Here is a 19772-nt window from a genome sequence, read left to right as displayed (position 1 = left end):
AATTCAAATTTTCCTTAATTGTTAGGTTTTCTGTCATCCCTTGGAAACAGACCGGCTCTCGCTCCCAGTAAGTCTGCAAACGGATAAATTAGGTTATTATGATTTAGGGGATTTTATCTTATGACGACTAAACATCGGTCTAGAATCAATGAGCGAGGTGTTGATGTTATCCTGTGATAAGGAAGTCGGGCTAGATTATGGCCTCTGTCTAGTAGCACTTCATATGTAGGGATGGCCCACGGTTTTGCAGGCAGCCCAATTGCTCGCGAGAAAACTTATTTCATATGTTGACCCGACTAGGTAGGTACAGTGTCTGTTCAACAATGATTCGACCTAATCTAAGGTTGAATATGTATATCTGTGGTTTAACAGGCGGCGTCCACAGGACCGGGTCCTTCCAGTCCAAATATGCCCCAGCTTCACGTCCTTATCAGCAAATATCGTTATATTCCAGCTCTTTGATTCTAGATCTGATTCTAGAGTGATATTACCGCTCAAGGATCTGGCCAGATGGGCCGACAATCGGATGTCCGATGAGAGAGAGGAATTCATGATTCATCTTTGTTTAGCGCAATTCACAGCTTCAGGCCGAAGTAGCGGAAGATTTGAAATTTTCGTCCCTGCCTTGCATCTAAAGACATAAAATAAGAAGGCTTCTGCTGAAATGCAATAAGGCGGTTTCTTGAACGCCAGTCCTAATATATATTTGGATTTTTGAACATCACTGTTCTAAACCAGGCTGCTTGTGTAAACTGCCTGTTTCGTTATTCGGCTAGTTGACTCTCTTCTTCAGTCTGTCTCCGCAACTGTTTTCTCTCTCTCAAAAGGTTCTGTGTAATTGGGTGAATTGCTTTGATCCATGGCACCTTTCATACAAAAGTATTGCAGAGGTGTTATTTTCAGCTCGATTCCATTCAAGTTGTGAAGGGGTGCCATGAACTTTTTTGAGGGTGGCCTGAGCTGAAGTCATGAAAAGGGGAATCGTTCTATTAATCCCCCAAATATATCCTCTATAAACCTAAGTATTGTATGTGATCTTGCATTCGGCTCTTGGCGGGCGGCTTGGAAGAGTCCAGCCCGCCAATGGGTGGGCAGGAAGCCGTGGGTAGGGTAGAGTAGTTCTATCTTCTTCGACGCTGTCTAATGCTCTGGCCAAACAGTTGGCATCTTAAGGACACTCCCCTCTTTCGCACTCACACAAGTACACTCCCCCGTATGCACATTCTGCAAGAACACCTGAAGAGTCTTCAGCGTCCCACCCCATCCATCCCACCCAAAGAAGTCATTGCTACAAGAAACCATTTTCCTCTCTGTCACAGCCGTGCTAAACCTTTTCTCGGAAACCGGCTGTAATCCCCACACAGCAGCCACTATTCTGATATCTGATGTGACTTCTATAGTATTTGAGAAGAAGAAATTCCGTCTTATCCGTTTCCCCGGGTCAATCATGACATAGCCAGAGTCATCACCTGTAACCAGCAGTTGCATTGGTTCCAAAGACCCATATCGATACAATATCGAAATCGTCTTCTGCCATCCAGGTAACGGATCGGGAGACGCAAACGCACCGCCATTCTTCGTGTCAAAGTGTAATGTCTGCTGAGGTGTGATCTTCGCTCGAACAAGATTCGTAATATCCAGCCCACCCCAATTCGCACAAATAATATCCAGGTATGGGGGTATTTGTATCGAAGAATTCTCAGTTACAGCCCTCACCTCGCAATATGATAGTGCAGCCGCGATATCCGAGTACGTCCACGTTACAGACATGATCTTCTCGTATCCGTAGCACGGATCCTCTACGAAGAACTCATGATTTGACGCGATGATATCCGGTCGTGGATCCTTCGCCGTTATCGATGCGACATGTTCCGTCACGTCGATATTATGCCAGCTTGCGTTCAAGATATAGATCGAACCCCGTTTCCTCGTTGCCGAACTTTTGTGGAAAGGCAGAGGGATTGAGAGATCGATGGTAAGTAGTTCACCTTCCTCAGCGAAGAGCTTCTGAGGCGCTGAATAAAGGTTTCCATAATCGAGTCGAATCACTTTGCGCCAGACCATTGAGAACGCCTTAATGCAGTTAGGCCAAGGATCTCCACCGAACGTCTCGTTCGTAGCTGAGAAAACCACTCTAGTCATCTTTAGACACGAGTGCGCATTGGTAATGTTTCTGATAATGTCTGTAACAATTCTTGGTCCGTATATGGCTGAAATGACTTCAATTTCTTCCTTGTGCACTCCTAAACCTAACAGGGCACCTGTATTTCCCATGAGAGAGTCTGTGGTTGGTGATCGCTTGACGGGAGGTGAGACCAGGGGTTCAGATGCATGAGCTGTCTGTCTCAGGATAGGATCTTGATTCTGCTCTGCTTCCGCTTCGGATACATAGTACTCGAGCATTCGGCCTCGGTTGGCCCACTCTGGGATTACCTCGTTTTCAACTTCGGTAAGGGTTGCAGTGTTAGGATCGACCACGGAGACGGTAGATAAACGACTATTCTTGTTGGCACTCGGAAGGAAGTTATCTAGCTTAGCCAGGTTCTCTTGGCGTTTTTCGACCCTACTTTCAGTCAGTAATTCATCGCTAAAAGAGGGGGAAATACTTTAAGTACACCGCAGTGGATACGGATATGATGAAACTCACATGGGGACCGTGGACACAATACGAGGAAGCAATCCACTATTGAATGCTCCGATAATCGCACAAAGAGACGTGATTCTGGACCTCACGGAGTCCACTTCCCCTTGTGACCACCTAAACCGACTCAATCCTCTCGGAGCTGACGCATATCCTTGTTTCTGCTGCAACTCCTCTAATAACTTTCCAGCTTGTTTGACCAGTTGTTCCAAGTCCGTCGCTTCATCAGACGAGAGTAAAGTCTCTTGAGATTTTTCTTGTCCCGTAGTATCCACCTGTTGGAGGGTAAGTCTATTCCCAAGACTCCGGAGGAGGACCTCAAGACCTTTGATGTCATCTGTGAGGTCTTTAAATCTCTTCGGAGCGCCTTTATAGGTGTCATAGACTTGGTAGGCGAATGTTGCTAGGGTTAAGACATCTGGGGAACCTGGTGCAGCGAACATGTTTCAATAGTTTCACATAAACTTCTTGTTGGGTCCACGGTAGTCGCGTATTCCGCCCCTTGCGGACCAAGCAGTAGGTGGAATTGTACTTCTACAGGCGATCGCCATGAACTCATTTTGGATAAATACGAAGACGAAACTTGATCCATAAGAGTGAGGGGTTCACTGTCAGGTGACTATGTGTCAAGAAAATGGCGTTTGGTATTGTCATGTCTCGGCTGGTACTGTACATCTGTGCCGTGTTGAAATACATCAGATCTGCATCTCGCTCAATTCCTCCCCTTTAGATTCTTTGCTTTTTCACTATGTTGGATCATGTTGCGCCATCCTGGACATGTATGTACAGTGGCCGGTCATAAGTATTTCGAACAAAGTACGCTACCCTTACTGCTTTTCAATGCACACCAACGTTCGTACGATCGGATCGAGAATTCCACACAGAAACAGTGCAGAATCTATGTTCTCACTATGCCATGCAATGGGAACCGACGCCAGCTGGCTCACCATGACAAGATGACTTAGTGAGCGAGGTAACCGCCTAGGATATGAAAGGGCCAGAGCTATACTTTTCGATGCAAAGCTGCCTAGGTCATTATGGGCGGAAGCTCTAGAAACAGCTGTCTATTTGATCAATCAACTCCCCACAAGGATCCCATTATACAACATACATTACACCATACACAGCGTGGACAAGTTCACCTCTGGATATTTTACACATCCGGAAATTTGAGTCTGTCGCATAGATCCATCTTCATGGCTCCGAAAAGCCTCAAGCAAGCTTGATGCTCGTGCTAAGAAGGTAGATCTAGTGGGCTACATCTCGCCTACTATTGTCAAAGTTTGGGTTCCTGAGAAGAATATTGTGAAGACGGTTAACGATGCCGTCATCAATGAGAGCTTTCAAGCTCCTATCTCATCTCCTACACCAGGTCAGGTCAAACTAGCTGATCAAGCTAGTCTCTCGCCTAAAAGTATTGACCAACAGCATTTATACGGAGCGGATAACGATCCAAGATCTCCCTGTGTGACCTGCAAAAGCATTTGCATCTGTCAGGTCAATACTAACCATAACAAATCAACTCCAAAATCGTTCAAAGCAGCTACTGAAGGGCCAAAATCTTCCCAAGGTTATGCAGCTATGCAAGCAGAAATTGACCTCCTAAACCAAAAGAACTATTAGGAACTTGTCCGAAGCTCTGATATGCCACCAGGCACTAGGCTCATTCTAGGACAATAGGTTTACAAAAAAAAATAAACGAAGACGGATCCATCAAGTTCAAAGCTCGATGGGTGATTCGGGGAAACATGCTCTCGGACACATACTTTGAGCAAGACCGTAACACATACGCCCTAGTGGTGTCTCAAACAACTTCACGTATCCTATTTGCGGCTGCAGCTCACTACGGCTGGAGGATCCTCCAGGCTGATGTGTTCAGGCATTCTTGAACGGGAAACTGTATGATACAGTCTACATGAGACAGCCGTACGGCTTCGAACAAGGTCAACGGGACACCTTAGTCTGCAAGCTAAAACATTCCCTATATGGCATATCACCGTCTGCACGAATTTGCTATGACACTCTGACGAGCCATCTCAAAGAAATCCGCTTCCGAATATCACCGTATGACCCTGGTCTATTCATCGCAACCGAACGACCAAACCTTTACTTGACAACTCACGTCGATGACTTCAAAGTCGTTGGCAAGGAGACCGACGCCCGTATCGTGCTTGACGCAATAAAGGCTAGATTAGAAATCAAGGATCTAGACCCAATCAAGCAATACCTTCGCACAACTATCGACATAAACAACAACGGCATCAAAATCACACAATCTCGGTATAAGAATGACCTCCTCAAATCATTGGGCATAGCCGATGCTCATGCGACAAGATATCCACTGGATCCCGGCATCTTGATCGATGACCAACCAGATCCTAATGTTTCCATCAAGGAGTACCGGCGAGGCACCGGAAGCTTACAGTATCTGGCTGCGAAGTCCAGGCCTGATGTCTGCTGGCATGCTGGCCTACCTGCTACTGTCGGCGTTGTGCTCAGGTTTCTGACTTCTGGTGTTGGGAACCCTCGCGACCTTCCATAACAGCCCTGTTACTATCATCATCCTTGCTGACAAGGGAAGCGAAATCATACGTACCTGTAAACAATGCAATCTTGTCACAATTTCCTTCTTCCCCTGACTCCTTGCCCCAGAAGAGACGGGGACAGTCTCCCATCCCCCAGAGCTTCCGTCGAAGGTCCTCGAATAGACGATTGACCCGCGGATTTTCAATCCGAGCGCGGAAAGAGATCCAATCCATGTCAGGGTCTGAGCTGTAGCCTAGCATCGTGGGCAACTGATGTTGAGAGATTGTACCCATAGGGTACCAAATGCCAGCGGGTCCACCAGCGATGCGATAGGGAGGGGTTTGGCTTGCCTGTCTCATCGATTCCAAATGGAGCCGGTCATTGCCTCGTGAGAATGTGGTGTCATTCAAACTGTATTCTGGCCGCACAGGCGTCTGAAAAACTGGGTGTATTATTCCAGACTGCATCGAGACTGGGTGAAGAGTTGATATTTGTTGCGTATAAACTTCGCGAGACACTTGATGCAGCGGTCGTGTGTAGCACGAGCCCACCTCCGTTGTGTCTTTCACTATGTCGGCTATTTGATCCTCGAGATTGTGGTTGTTGACTCTTTGGAGTTGACGCTGGTTTCCAGAAGAGCAACGAAACAAAGAATCGGTCTTCAGAAGCTTTGTCTGCTTCTAGCCATTCCCCGCAACAGCATATCAATTCAGACTCGGCAGTAGCATTGCTGAGGTATGGGGCAAATATCCTTGACCATTTGGATTTGAAGCCTGCTTGATCAACTTGATCAGTGGACAGAACCGTAGAGAACCGGAAGGAGACCAGCTCGAGGACACTATCCGAGCTGGAAAGATTGGCGGGCAGAGCAAGCTGAACACAGCAGCTGGAGATGCTTTCAATATAACCTAGCATCATGCTAAAGCCTAAAGAGGATTGGAACAGCCTCCAGCCACGACCGCTATCTCACTGGATTAAAGCGATAATCTCTTGATTTGCCGAACCCGAATCTACTGGGGCCTAATAAAGCCTTTGAAAGCCAGGAATTGTTGAGACAAATCTCAAATATTTATGCCATAGTACAGATGCCAGCTGCAATGGCTCTGAAACGTTGACCCCGGAGTGAAAAGTGAAGTGGAGAATACTGAGGACTGGATCCGCTGGCAGCTGATCCGCTTCTTTCGAATTATGGGCGATGTTATTGAGACAGAGCCTGATATCGACATGTCTCTTGATCATCTTGAAGTTGATGATGAGGCGCGAAGAGGGAACTTGGTGAATTTCGGTCGAAAGATGGCGCTAGAGAGTGGCTGATCGTGCAAACATACTCATAGTATGGCTGTTATATGTTTTTGTTTTTGCTATGTTTAGCTCTGACGCTAAGTAAAACAGCGGACGCTTGCTGCTTCTACTTAGCTTCTCACCATACTACGCCACGCAGCTATCCAGGTAGTCCTCCTAATATCTGGTAAACAACCACTCAATAGACTGTTATGTTTCTCGTTATGTTGTGTGGAAGCGTCAGTGGATAATCGATAACAAAGATAACTGACCGCCTTGATCAGCCGCGCGGCTACATAGTTCCAGTTTTGCCACCGCCTCCATGAAGAGCTCACGTATCAAACCTTCGAACTTGGATCTTCCTAAACAACCTCCGCACGCTCGTCACTCACAGTCCTGGCGTGATGTCTTCGTCGCGGGGCTTTAACGACCATAATGGGGGTAGCTCCAAGCCACCTTCCCTTTCCTCCAGTTCCACTGGTCCTGCAAAGAAGGCTGCTTTCGCATTCCAGTCTCGAGGACGCCCCTCTGATCCTCTAGCCAACAAGAGTCGCTCCTTGGCCCGTCGCCCACATCACCTCGACCATGACGATGATTCCTCTGACGAAGAGCGAGCACCCGAACATGAAGAAATCGCCGGCTTCGATACGCTTACCGGTGGCCAAATCACTGCTGATGGCCAAGCTGTAAGCAATGCGAAACAACCACTCGTGATTCCAGTAACGAGTAAGAACAATTGGCGCGATCGACCGGGCACAAATGTAAAGAAGAGCAAGAAAAATTTGCTACCACAAGAAGTGCAGGCGATGCAAGAGGCGCAAAAGAACGGACAGGCCCCACCAGGAGGAGCTGTGGAGACTGAAGGCCCGAGCATGGCTTATGGTCTCAGCTTTGCCCAAAAGCCCTCTGAGCAGGATGGGAAGGACTCGACTGCTAAAGAGGACCAACCTATGCCCGATGCGCAACCAATTTCCACTGAAAACCAGAAGCCTCTTACGGAAGACCAAATAGCCTTGCAAGCTTTGCTTCGGGAGACTACCGGTGAAGTAGAGCGCCGGACAGACCTCGTGATTGAATCTTTCAAGCCTGGCGAAGATGAGGAACCTTTCAGACGCCACGACGAGACCAGCTCTTTCCGATCAGATGTGGCTTCTCGACCCGAACCCGCTACCTTGGATCAATACAACGCTATCCCCGTGGAAGAATTTGGAGCTGCTCTATTGAGAGGAATGGGATGGAAGGATGGTCAGTCTATCGGACGGGGTGATTACAGTTCCGCCACAGCTGCGAAGAAAGCAAAGAATCCTGGTGTTCCAGAACGACGACCTGGGTTCTTGGGAATCGGTGCTAAGGATTCTGGAAAGGGCGCTGAAGTGGAGCTTGGTGCTTGGGGGAAGTCAGCCATGCGCAAAGCATCAAGGAAACAGGGCGAAGAAAATGCAGATGGCAACGTTGAAGGTGTCTATATGCCTGTTACTATGCGGAACAAAAAGACTGGTGAATATATCACCGAGGAAGAGCTCGCCGACCTGAAGGAGTCCTCCAAGTCCCAAGTCGATAAAGACGACTGGCGCGAGAGAAGAGATCGAAATTTGGAGAAGAGCGGGCGTGAAGGGGACCGGGATCGCGAATACCGTAAACGCGACTACGACGATGACAGGTCTGATCGAAGGAATGGTTCCTCGCGCCGTGATCGAAGTTCATCTGCTGGCCGCCATTCATCTAGACGCTCAAAATATAACGATGATGATGACCGCCGGAGAGATGATCGCTCTCATCGCGACCGAGACCGCGAACGTGACCGTGATAGAGAGCGCCGTCGAGATCGCGAGGATGATAAGGATTCTCGCAAGGATCGTGACCGTGAGCGGGACCGAGACAGGAAATACCGAGATGATCGGTATAGCAGCTCGCGACACTCGTCTCATTCATCTCGCAATGACCGTGATCGCGACCGTGACTCTCGTCGCAGCCGGCGAGACGATTAGGTGACGATCGGATTCTTCGAATTGATTAGCATTTCTGCATACATCTTCTCCACTAACCGAATTTAGAGATCCAAAGATAAGCTGTTGATACCACTAGGATATGGTTTAGCCACATAATACTGTATTTCTCAATCTGAAATCTGCGGATTCGATTCCATTTCACGTTTTACTTGAACAAGACTTGCCGACCATTCCTCCCGTGTCACCTTTGGTTTAGTATAGGTAATTATGATCCCCCGTGCCTGGAAGTCCTTATTCAAGGCGTCCATCTGATCCCACGGATAGTCGATTTTACGGGCGTCTGGCCCCCAGTACTCAGGATCGAATTGGATTCTAATCTCTTGGAGGGATGCCTTTCTCTCGAGCGCAACTTGAGCAAGCCTTCGGAGCCATCCTCCACCTGACCAAAGTCCTCCCATGTTCTGGGTGCTGCTCCCATATTGCGAAAGCGAATGTCAATCTTTTCAGAGCCGGCGCAATAATATAATCCCCGTATTCATCTTGGTATTCAGGTAGACCCGGATTTGCCCTGGATGATTCAATCAGCCACCTTGAGAGGGTTAAGTTCTCCAGGGCTGGAAACTCGGACCAGCGAGGGAATTTTCCTGTGCCATCACCGGGCAAATAACCAATGTCGAGGTCTGTCAGGCTATCCCTGTGTTGAAGAAGCATCTGTTTGATCATCGGTAGGTCTATGTAGTGGACATCGTGACAGAAAGGCGCGAGTCTAAGGCTGGAAAGGGCTTTTGGCCAACTAAGAAGCTTTTCCAGTGCCTCCGGGCTGTCGTAGTAATCAAATAGGAAGATTTGATGTTATTAGACTGGTAGCCTTGAGGGTTGAGTAGTTCAGGGTCAGCAGGAGAAAAAAAAACGATCCAACGGAGCCAGTCGACACAAAAAATGCCGAGGACACTGCTGAACAGAGACTGCCATGTACCTTGAAGTCTCCAAGGCAAGAAACTGAGTCTGATCTCACAACGCCACCGACACGCAATTTCTTCAGCGAGGGTATCTTCAAATCGGCCACCACTAAGCCTCCTGCTTCCCTATGCAACTCCAATATATTAAGGCGACGCATATTTTGTATACAGGCTTGAACCAGTTTCCAGGTTTGCTGTGTCTTTTCTGTAGTGAAACCTCCATGGACAAGTAGTGACTTAACATTTGGCAAAAACGGAACAATCTGCTGCTCAACGAAATCGAAGTCTTCTTGAGAGCTGGACTTATTATACGCTGGTTTATTCATCTGGAAATCTCGGCAGTGCAAACCAAGCGAGGGATTGAATTGGAAAGTCCGGGCCAGCAGCCTGAGTCGCGGACCTACCGGAAATATGCCCCTTCCCCTTGTTACCTCTGCACCGAAATTGATGCTCCGGTAATTGAAGGCAGCCACGACGACTGTAATCCGCGGAAGGACCCCCTGTCCCACACGGTCCGCTGGACGATCAGGGAGATAATGGCGAGTGGTCGGAGCTTTTTGAGAGAGAGAGAGAGAGAGAGAGAGAGAGAGAGAGAGAGAGAGAGAGAGAGAGAGAGAGAGAGAGAGAGAGAGAGAGAGAGAGAGTATTTGACAGGACGATGATATGGTTCTATAAACGTGCATTGTACTGAAAAAAATTGGCTTTTTAAGCAATTCTTAACATAGAGATGCCCTGAATAAAAAGACACCATTATTAGCTCATGCAAAGGTGCTTGTAGAATATATGACTTCAAGAAACAATTCCTTCTTGATATCGTATGAAAGAGCTACTAGCAAGTATTGTATGAGCCTTTGAAACAAACTTCGATATGTCCGACCAATTGGCAAAATCATCCATCTTATGCATCACGAGGTGAACAATAAACAAAGCGATGATCCTTGAACTATTAGGAAAAGACAAAGGTGAACAGACAACAGCAGGCCATAAAGAAACAGACCTCTCTCATAGACCGCAAACACCATGGCATGAATATCACCAGTGATTAAACAATAATCTTCTCTGGGCTTCAGAGAAATCGACGAAACTTCTCTAATGTTTCCTCTCTTCGCCGACCACTTTTACCACGCATCTGGAAATAATCAGCAATCAATTTTTCAGGGACATCGTGCGCCTCCTGGGCTGCCAAAACTTTGTAGTCGCCCCTGGAAGCGTCAAATTTTGTCGGAATCTGTATTGACACGCATTTAAGACGGGTTGTATCCTCGGGGTATGTGGTGACGGAGTATTCGGTATCTAAAGAATCTTTCATTGCCAGCAGTAGCTCAGATTGACCCGCATTATCGATGACATGGGAGAGATGGAAGTTGACAAAAATTTTGGACTTCTTGGGGATTCTGAGACTGGAAGTCTCCTTGATTCAGATGTTGTAGGTTCCATGGTGGACAAACTGGAGAAGAAGGTAGGATGTTTGAGTTGGGATGACAGGTTTCTAATTAGAACAGAGGGAATGGGACAAGAGGGCCTCAAGGCCTTTATATGGTTGTTCGAGCGAAGCTATGGCCTTTACGTCCAATCTTTTCAATCCAAGACAAATTCAATTTCTTTTCAAGGCTTTGTTCTTTCTTAAGATCAGTCATGGAAAGACTCCGTCCCTATCCCTCTTCTGTCTTTATGAAGTATATCCTGGCAGTCCTTGGCATAGGCATTAATTTCAGAGAAAGATGATTTGAACTGCAAAAGTCTAAATTTTGGTAAAGCCACTCCCAACCAGGTACTCCCAGAAGCAATGCGCCAATGAATAGGTATACACAAGATTTTTATGCCTCCAACATAATCACGTCCTTTTCATGCTCCTCCAAGTCTGCATCAGCATCATCGGACTTAATATCCAGGTTCATCAGACCACCAAGACCGACACCGCCGTCCATCTCATTGAGCACCCACTCGACCAGGTAGCTGTCATCAGCCAGCTCCTCAATACGCTTGTAGTGCCTCTCGGTATACGCGGCCAAGGCCTGCATGATGTCCTTCAAGCCACCTCCGGCGCGGCCATCCTTGCCCCGCACGGACGACGTGGCCAGCTCGACGAAAGTCGAGGCAGGGTATGAACGGAAAAGAGCGTAGAGGATGCGTTGAGAGACGCGAGCTGTACGAGCGTTCGTGTTCCAGTCACGGACGCGCAGCAGCAGCGTGCGCAGGTTGGAGGTGCCGAGGGTTTGCAGGACCTCGTCAATGGCAGGGTTACCGGTCAAGCTGTTGGCTGCAGTCGCGCGTTCTTCGGCGGATCGGGTCGGGTCCTCAGCAGCGTCGATGGCAGCGGTGAAAAGGGACAACAGACGCCCAGGGTGGTTGAGTTGGAGGGCAATGGTGATGGCTTCACGGTAGTTGCCGGCGCGGATGTGGTTTTGAAGTTGTTGGTCTTGCTCAATACGCTCAGATTCGGCGTTCACAGCAGCGGAGTATGTGGCGGAGGTTGTATCGGTCCAGAAAGTAACTGTTGAATCGGCGGATCCACTGACAAGGGCAAAGGGTGTACTGTTGACCTTGGAAGAGCGAGGCTTGACATCGTTTCTGGAACCAGAGGGTGTTGGGCTAGCGAGGGCCCATACTCGATCTGTGTGGTTGTCCAGGGTTGTCTCGGCCTCGCCGCTGTAGGGATTCCAGATCTTGACCAGACCATCAGCGGCAGCCGAAGCCAGAAGAGGCCTCGTGTGAATGGCATTCTTGCTAGCTGATTCTTCATCCTCGTCCTCATCGTTCTTGGAGATTTGGGGAGGGGGAAGCCAGATCACCTTAAGCACACTGTTTGTGTGGCCTTCAAATGTCAGAAGACAGGTATAATCGGACAAGCTCCAGAGCTTGACGGTCTTATCACCAGATGCCGTAGCAATCAGACCTCTGCTTGTGCTAGTTCCTTCTTCGGTATTGACAATGGGTGTGTTCTTGGGGGCAAACCGCACCGACCAGACACCTCGCTTGTGTCCACGCAGAATACCCACCGCAGCTCCCTCTTCCACGTCCCAGATTTTGACGGTACGATCCTGTGAAGCGGACGCAAACAGAGCGGATGCGGAGTCGATGTCCAAGGCGTTGATGTCCTTCTCGTGCGCTTTACGAGTGTAGACGGCCTTAGGAGAGTGAGGCTTGTCACTCTTAAGCTGACCAAGCTTTCCAGTTTCCCAGCGCTTGATGGTTCGGTCCTGGGAGCCAGTCATAAGGAATGCTGGTGGGTGGTTGACTGGGTCGTTATAGGCAGGAGTTCCGGCAGGGGGCGGTGCCCGTGGCAGAGAAATCGCACCCAGTGACTCGGCGTGACCAGTGAAGACTGCGAAAGCCTGGAAGGAGGAATTTTTAGGGTCGAGGCGCCAGAGGCGGGCGGTATTATCCTTCGCTCCGGTTGCCAACCAGTGACCGGACCAGTCTACATCAAGACAGATGATAATATCCTCGTGACCTTCCAAATGCTGAATGTCAGCGCCGAAGAACTCTTCACCCTGAGCAGATGGACGGTCCTCTGAGGGAGCCACGGACACCAAGCGAATGCTCTCTGTGTTTGTGGCGAGGGCAAGCATGGAGCGGTCAGGACCGGCGAAAGCCAGATCAATATACTCATCATCATTTCCAGAGATTCGTCGAGTGATCTCCAATGGCTCAATGGTCGATCCTGGCTTATAATCGGACAGCACTTCAATGGAGTGGAGACGGATTGTCTGATCCGCATGAACAGTCATAATGAAAGGCAGGCCCGGAGAGTACTGAATCGCAACGATGGTCTCGAACTCCTCTCCAGCATCCTGCTCGGCGGTAACCTCACTTCCTCGATTGCAGTCCCACACTCGCAGTTTGCCGTTCTCTCCACCGATGACGCACAGCCCACTGTCGGCGATGAAAGAGGCAGCTTCCACGCTTTCGAGAACGGGAATGATTCGGCGGGTCTTCCATGTGCGTGCATCCCAGATAATGACAGTCTTGTCACGGGACGCGGAAAGCAAGGCGTTCTCTGTCGGAGAGAAAGAGAGGCTGCGCACTAGAGAGACATGCGACTCGAGTGCTGCAATAGACTTCCTCTTGTGCAAATCCCACACGCGCACCTTACCCTCCTCGGAACCACTCGCCAATCGGAATCCTGCCGTAGACTCCGTAGCAGTAGCAGCACCCTCCATATCCTCGTCATCATCCCCAGATGCCTGCTTCTTCGACTTCTTTTTGGTGACGGGTTTGGCATCTTCCGAGGTGGAGACCTCGAAAAAGCAAAGAGCAGAGATAATTCCGCGATCATTGAAGTTATGTGTGACATAACCACCGCGGATATCCCAGACCTTGATGCTGCCGTCCGCAGCACCAGTAGCCAAGAGAGTACTGGTTGGATCGACTGTGGTGGAGATGACCGGCGCTGTGTGTGGCTTTAGAGTACGGACGAGGTTAGCCCCGATGGTCTTGGAAGTCTCATCGAAAGGCGAGAGCGAGTATATGCGCATAGACATTGACCGAGAGCAGACGATGGCGTGCGACGCAGAGGGCGAAACTAGAAGAACTGTGAGTAGCTGATCATGCTAGAGACTTTTTCGAGGCAACATACTGGCCAAGCTCGTAATAATTTCGCCATCCTTCGAGAACAAATTAGTAAAATTTCACAGGCAAAATTGACTAGAAATCAAAACCTACGCCTTCCAAACTGGCGAGCTGGTCGCCAGTCTCCAGATCCACGATCAAAGCATCTTCGCCCACACAAGTTAGCAAGATGCGACCGCTGGCGTCCAGCGACGTGCTGCCACCGGTATAGATAGGGCGCAGCGTGCGCGACGCCTCGAAGGTAGTTTTGACAATGGCCTTGGACATTATTTGTTCGACAGCCTGTCAGCACTTCACGCCATACCACTGAGAAAGTCGGAGTCGCGAAAAGCTCAGCCAACTTTTTTTGAGTTTGCATTGTTTGCAGTGCGATAAGATAGGGCCCGTGCACCAAGCGCAGTTGCCGCTCCAGACGCATCCAAAGGCACGTGGATCGTCCTTCCTCGCCGCCTCATTCTCACTTCTTTGCTCTTCTTCGTGCATCATCCACAATAAATCGGCTCGACAGACGAAATCGACAGCTAGGGCATCGCAAGGGTATTGACAACCATCCGTATATGGTGTGTCTTTCACACGATGGGCCGGCAGGCTTACTTGAACCGTCTCGCTTTGGTAAGCGCTCCCCTTTGTTGTCATCCATCGTTTCTTATCCTTATCTGTGGTTACCTTTTGGTCGATTCCGACCGACTTGGAATTTTGGTCAATCTATTTTTCATGGAGATGTCTTCCTGACAGGCTCATCTCAGGACGATGGATTGATTCGATGACATATTAAATACATAGCCTATGCTGTTCACCGTCCAATAATGCATTTGTTTGACGGATTATATATTGACTTTTTGCCCAGGGGCGGTCACCATATGAACCTCCAGAGACTACCACGACAGATCCTTCCAGTACACCGCGAAGGGTGTCCAGTGTCTGGGCTGATGGCTATGTACAGCAGTATGACGCTCGGGGTCACCCAATCAACCCAGAATCCAAGGCTCTTGGACGAGAACTTCGAAGAGCAAAAAATGATATTCTTTCTACCATGGGGATAGTCGTCAGTGGCGAGGACCGCAACACTAGCCCTTCTGATGAGCAGCAAAAGATCAACCAGATCGCCGCTGAGAACGATTTCGGACTGGTGATCACGACGCTTGATCAGCTTTTTGTGTTTTTCGGCACTTGGTGGTCCTCATCTTTGACTGGAAGAGTTCAGGTAGGATGGAAACATTGTCACTTTGGTGTGTGAGGGCTAACACGAACATGTTCATCTAGACATACAGACATTACACACACGCTGCCCTGCTTGATGTGATTCAATCAGAACGTGGGGCCACAGGCGTTCTCGGCTTTTACTTTGCTGGTATTCCTGCATGGGCAGTATCGAGCGGGCTAGCCATTGCCAGAGACAATCCACTGAAGCGTGTATTTGCTCTGGCTCGGGACTATGTTCTAGACTTCACAGGCAATGATAAGCTCTCACTCGGAGTTCGATCACTTTTCATACTCACATTCTCGGCGTAAGTATTGATCATACTGGCATGGAGCTTCAGACGCTAATTACCACTGCAGAGTGAGGAGCTCAGTACTCCTTCTTTCTGTCGAGGCCTACATGTATTCCCTGCTCCAGTCTCTGGCCCTAATACCTTCAAACTCGATACCCAACGCTCGACTTTTGATTCCATTTGGCGAGCAGTCTTTGTTTCAACTGCCGCCGCTGCCTACGGATTTTTCAATCCTATCAATCGGCGGATTTGTTTTACGACTCTTGGCTTCCCCCGGAGTATTGACATTCCTACATGCTTTCTATCTACGCCCCAATCTCGAAGAACGAATTTATCGACTGATCCGTCGCCAACTACCTAAGCCCATGCTAGCTGACGAGCTTTCAATTCGAGTTGCCTATGATGAGAACCTCATCGATTGGGTGGTTCCTACTTTAGGCCGTCGTTCAGAGGAAGAGACCCGCCGCGCGAGGCTTCCATTACTTGAAGATATCAAGTGCGAACTATCTGTTTTCAAAGGGTGGATATTCTCCGTTTTTGGTCTTCTTTCAAAACCTGTCTCGGAGCAGCAAGCTCCAGATACTTTGAATCAGGAGAGAATACAGAACTTGCGAAACTCAATCGAGTCCTTGCAGCACGAGCTTGAAGAAGTTCAGCTTCGGAATAATATTGCCGGAGACACACCGGAAGCTGCTCTCAGCAGACTCTCTGGTGCTCTTGCTCGCACGACTACGGTTGATGTGACGCGCCTTGATCTGCCAACGATCGCAGAGGACGATCAAGTGACCGAGGCAGAGTTAGATCTGGGCATGAATCAAGTCCTCACAAACGAGAATCGGATCTCACAATCTCCCGGGGAGATGAGTAGCGATTACTTCTCTGAAATGGCAACGCTTGGCCGGACAAGCGCACCATCCCCAAGCTCTGTATCGCGAAGCTCACCAAGCAATGCACAATTGGTTGATAGTCCGAGTAGCATGGGACGAGACCGGCACAGCTCTCGTGCGAACACACTGTTTTCTCGTCCATCGTCTCCTGAGACATCACCGCCCACTTCGCCACGGGTTAGGGCCTCATTGATTCATCAAAGCTCCGACATTATTACAATGCAGCTGGAACTTCTAGGAAACCGGAATCGTAATGCTCAAAACCAGACATCGAACCGCAATTCGCCCCTTCCAAGAATAGGCCGTGGGACCACAGGGCTGCGCCCTCCTTCAAATGGAACGGACCGACGATCAATTGCTGACTTCCTTCAAGCGCTGATCTTGAGCCAAGCCCAGCAGGGTGCTTCACAATCCCCGCTGCCAACAGAGCACGATACACTATCTAACACAAATGCAGTGGGAGGCAGCACAGCCTCTCAGGAGATACCTGCTGTCGGACCTACCTCCCAGCGACCAACCCAACAGAGCAGTGCCTCAAATCAGCCTTCTTCTGGCCTTTCCCGGGAGGCCCCGGCTTCAAATATTCCCAACATACTCCCTGATGGTGTTGAAGAACCGACCGAGGACGAAATAGATGGGCAACCATCAGCGGTTGTCAGAAGGACACAAAATGCGGAAACTCGACCAAACATGGGTGACCAACTTCCACCAATTGGCTCTCGCATCCCAAGGCAAGCATTCACAAGTAATATCTCTGGCGCCCATCGAGTGACCCTTCTATCTTCCCACCCTGTGGACTCACTCGCGTCCCACCTTGCCGCTCTCATTAGCACCATTATTCTGTCCCCAATCGAATCTCTCTGCCTCCGATCATTGGCGCACTCTTATCTAGCCTTGCATCCCTCCGCAACAACCGGAGCATCGGATCTCTACCCTGTCGGCCTATGGTTTGGTGGAAACACATGGCCCGAGGTGCTGGCATACAGCGGCAAAATTATTCTCATGCGAGGCATGCAGGCGGCCTTGAGAGCAGGTGTTTGGGGGTTCTTGGTCGGCTCAACGATGAGAATAGGACGCAAATTTTGTGGCTGGGGAAATTTGTGATAGCCATGTCTGAGTTGGGTGGCTCTTTTTTGGCAATTCGCATGATCTACGGCGGGAAATGAATTTTTGCATCGATATTGGATGGGATAAATTTCGGAAGGAGACATGCCGTTTGGCGTTAATTCATCGTATTTCTAGTGATACACCGGTTTCGCAAATGACTTTAATGGAATATCAAGTCTCTCCATCTAGTAGATGGAAACAAAATAAAACGCCCCCTTGAAAACCCCTATTTGACACAATCATCCAACGTGACTCCTTCAAGTATGAATAAATCGATATATTACTTTTTCGCCTTCTGTGCAGGAGCTTTTCTCCGTTCCCAGACCATCAAGTAGCCCTCGCGTGTGAACAAAGTCTCTGTCTCAGCACGCTTGACGAAAAGATCCTGGACCTCAAGCCACTCCGCGTTGCGTTGCTGCTGCTCCGCACCACCGGTATGGCGTGCGTTTTCTGCGGATACGGCCTTATCGTGTAGCTGGACAAGCCAAGACACCTTCTCCGTGGCAGCACCTGCTCCGGACGAGGAGCCACCAGCACCAGAAGCAGCGTTCACACCCTTATCAGCTGCATCTTCGGTGGCACCAGGTGCGGCGAGAGACGGGTCAAGGATGATGTTGGCAACGAGATCGTAGAGAATGGGCTCACTGGGTGGGCAGATAGATGGGTTGGGCTCGACATACGGTGACATGTCGAGGGAACGTGGGGAGGGGAAAGTAACAATAGTAGGGTTACGCTCGCTAACGAAGCGGTTCTTGCTGAAACGCTTGATATGGAAAAAGAGGTAGGGTGGGAGAGGATGAAGGAGGCGGTGTCGGACACGATGCGCCATCTTTTCGGAAGCCTCGCGGCCGTTATACTTGTTCAGTAGAGTGGTCAAAGGCACCTGTGGAATGATGGACTCCCGGTTTGCCGATTGGAAGAGTGGAGTTGGAGGAAGGTCGAGTGTGAGGATTTGGAAGGGCGTGACCTGACTTTTGATGTCACCAGATTCTGTGAACACCAGGCGAGCGTTTTGGGTATCGGAGTGAGCGGTGATAGCCTGACTTTCGATGCGAAGCTGACCCTGGAAGGCAGCTTGAACGACACTCGTGGGTGTGGAAGAGGGCTTTTTGGATCCGCCTAGAGAGAGATGGAGATTGTTCAGGAACCAGGATAGGAACTCCACAGGGTCGGACTGTTGGCTGAGGGTGAAGCGTTTCGATGAGCGCATTGCAATCTCTTGTAGCAGTTCGTGTGGTGAAACATGAGACCTGAATGCCTTGGGATTCCAGAGCTTGCGCACAAGAGTACTAAAGCGGAGGGCGAGTTCAGGAGTACCTGGTGTCGGGAATTCGTGAAGAAGGAAGAAGTTTCGGATAGGATGAACATGCGCCAAAAGCTGGACGACAACGTTCAGGTAGTCGTTGGCCTTGATATTATTCATACCGACAAATCCTTCACGAATAAGTATACGAACATGTCTCATCGGTGACAGTGGGTTTGTCTTACCTGGTCTGTACCTTGTCCCCGAGAGGTCCCAGGCGTCATGGACTTCCTTATCCAACTTTACGACCTCCGATTTTGTGAAAACGGGATCGACCACATATTTGATATCCTCCAAACTCTTGCTCTTGACCTCATATCCCTCCGGCAAGACATAGACCTTTTTCGTTCCCATATTGATATAGACATGGTGGTTGTCTTCGAGGGAATGGAAATATGCGTGCGACTTGGGTCCGCGACCTTGGAAATATTTGCCACAGACGAGGCAGGCATATACATTGATGTTCGAGAGGCTGACCGAACAGAGCTTCTCGAAATCGAAATCCAACACGCCGCGGTTGACAGTGTCAAGATAGAGGTCGTCGTAGCCTTCCATGGGCTGAGCCTGTCGTTTGGGCGCACTAAGGGCGGAGACCTCTTCGTCGATATCGGAAGACTCTGAAAGATCTTTCATCCCACCCTGCAGCTCCTGGTCTTCTGGCTCCGCAGCTCTTGACATATCTGCACCGTTGCACCTGTCTGCGCCCACCTCCTGGTCGTTCAGTTGTTGCGCAGGCGCGCTGCCGTTGCGGGAATCGGCTTCGGTGTCATCCTCGACCCGTGCCTTTTTCGAGGCAGGTGACCCGGGATAGTTCTCTTCCAGAGGCAGCTCGGCTGGTCTTTTTGACATTGTGGCGGAGGGCGAAGTCTTAAAGAAAATGAGATGCTGGAGTTGCTCTTCAGTTCCGCGCGACAAGCTTGGAGGGATGCAAACACGTCAAACAGGCTGAAGTGGACCCCCGAGAGCCGCCTGAAATACATGCAACAGCACCACCATTACTTTTGTTATCATCTCATGGTCTCGTGCTGGGGTCTCAAGAGATTATCATCAGGAA

General features: G+C 49.5%; 6 protein-coding genes across 6 annotated transcripts; 2 read left to right on the top strand and 4 right to left on the bottom strand.

The window, feature by feature from the left end:
* Positions 1-1140: 1140 nt before the first annotated feature.
* Positions 1141-3190, bottom strand: N7473_005570 (uncharacterized protein; the record flags this gene model as incomplete). Its single annotated transcript, XM_057151510.1, has 2 exons — positions 2648-3190; positions 1141-2563 (listed from the first exon to the last, which is right to left on the bottom strand). Exons 1-2 carry the CDS (start codon positions 3082-3084, stop codon positions 1141-1143), a joined length of 1860 nt encoding a protein of 619 aa, XP_057009315.1. The 5' UTR covers positions 3085-3190.
* A 1946-nt stretch (positions 3191-5136) lies between these two features.
* N7473_005569 (uncharacterized protein) lies at positions 5137-5427 on the bottom strand (the record flags this gene model as incomplete). The annotated part of the gene is made up of 1 exon (XM_057151509.1): positions 5137-5427. One exon carries the CDS (start codon positions 5425-5427, stop codon positions 5137-5139), a length of 291 nt encoding a protein of 96 aa, XP_057009314.1.
* A 1425-nt stretch (positions 5428-6852) lies between these two features.
* spp2 (spliceosome ATPase-activating subunit SPP2) lies at positions 6853-8436 on the top strand (the record flags this gene model as incomplete). Its single annotated transcript, XM_057151508.1, has 1 exon — positions 6853-8436. The coding sequence occupies one exon, from the start codon at positions 6853-6855 to the stop codon at positions 8434-8436; it is 1584 nt and encodes a 527-aa protein (XP_057009313.1).
* Positions 8437-11173: 2737 nt separating this feature from the next.
* Positions 11174-14195, bottom strand: N7473_005567 (U3 snoRNA-associated protein UTP13; the record flags this gene model as incomplete). The annotated part of the gene is made up of 3 exons (XM_057151507.1): positions 11174-13881; positions 13936-13963; positions 14022-14195. 3 exons carry the CDS (start codon positions 14193-14195, stop codon positions 11174-11176), a joined length of 2910 nt encoding a protein of 969 aa, XP_057009312.1.
* Positions 14196-14504: 309 nt separating this feature from the next.
* N7473_005566 (uncharacterized protein) lies at positions 14505-17412 on the top strand (the record flags this gene model as incomplete). The annotated part of the gene is made up of 4 exons (XM_057151506.1): positions 14505-14540; positions 14776-15132; positions 15192-15436; positions 15489-17412. The coding sequence occupies 4 exons, from the start codon at positions 14505-14507 to the stop codon at positions 17410-17412; spliced, it is 2562 nt and encodes an 853-aa protein (XP_057009311.1).
* A 283-nt stretch (positions 17413-17695) lies between these two features.
* Positions 17696-19567, bottom strand: N7473_005565 (ubiquitin carboxyl-terminal hydrolase family protein; the record flags this gene model as incomplete). The annotated part of the gene is made up of 2 exons (XM_057151505.1): positions 17696-18849; positions 18904-19567. The coding sequence occupies 2 exons, from the start codon at positions 19565-19567 to the stop codon at positions 17696-17698; spliced, it is 1818 nt and encodes a 605-aa protein (XP_057009310.1).
* Between the last annotated feature and the right edge of the window lie 205 nt (positions 19568-19772).

This window comes from Penicillium subrubescens (genome assembly GCF_028828155.1).
Source record: "Penicillium subrubescens strain IBT 31985 chromosome Unknown utg000004l_segment0_segment0, whole genome shotgun sequence".
NCBI classification, from domain to species: Eukaryota; Fungi; Ascomycota; class Eurotiomycetes; order Eurotiales; family Aspergillaceae; genus Penicillium; species Penicillium subrubescens.
Note: the sequence above shows the minus strand (reverse complement) of the source record. Positions and strands in the feature narration are given on the sequence as shown.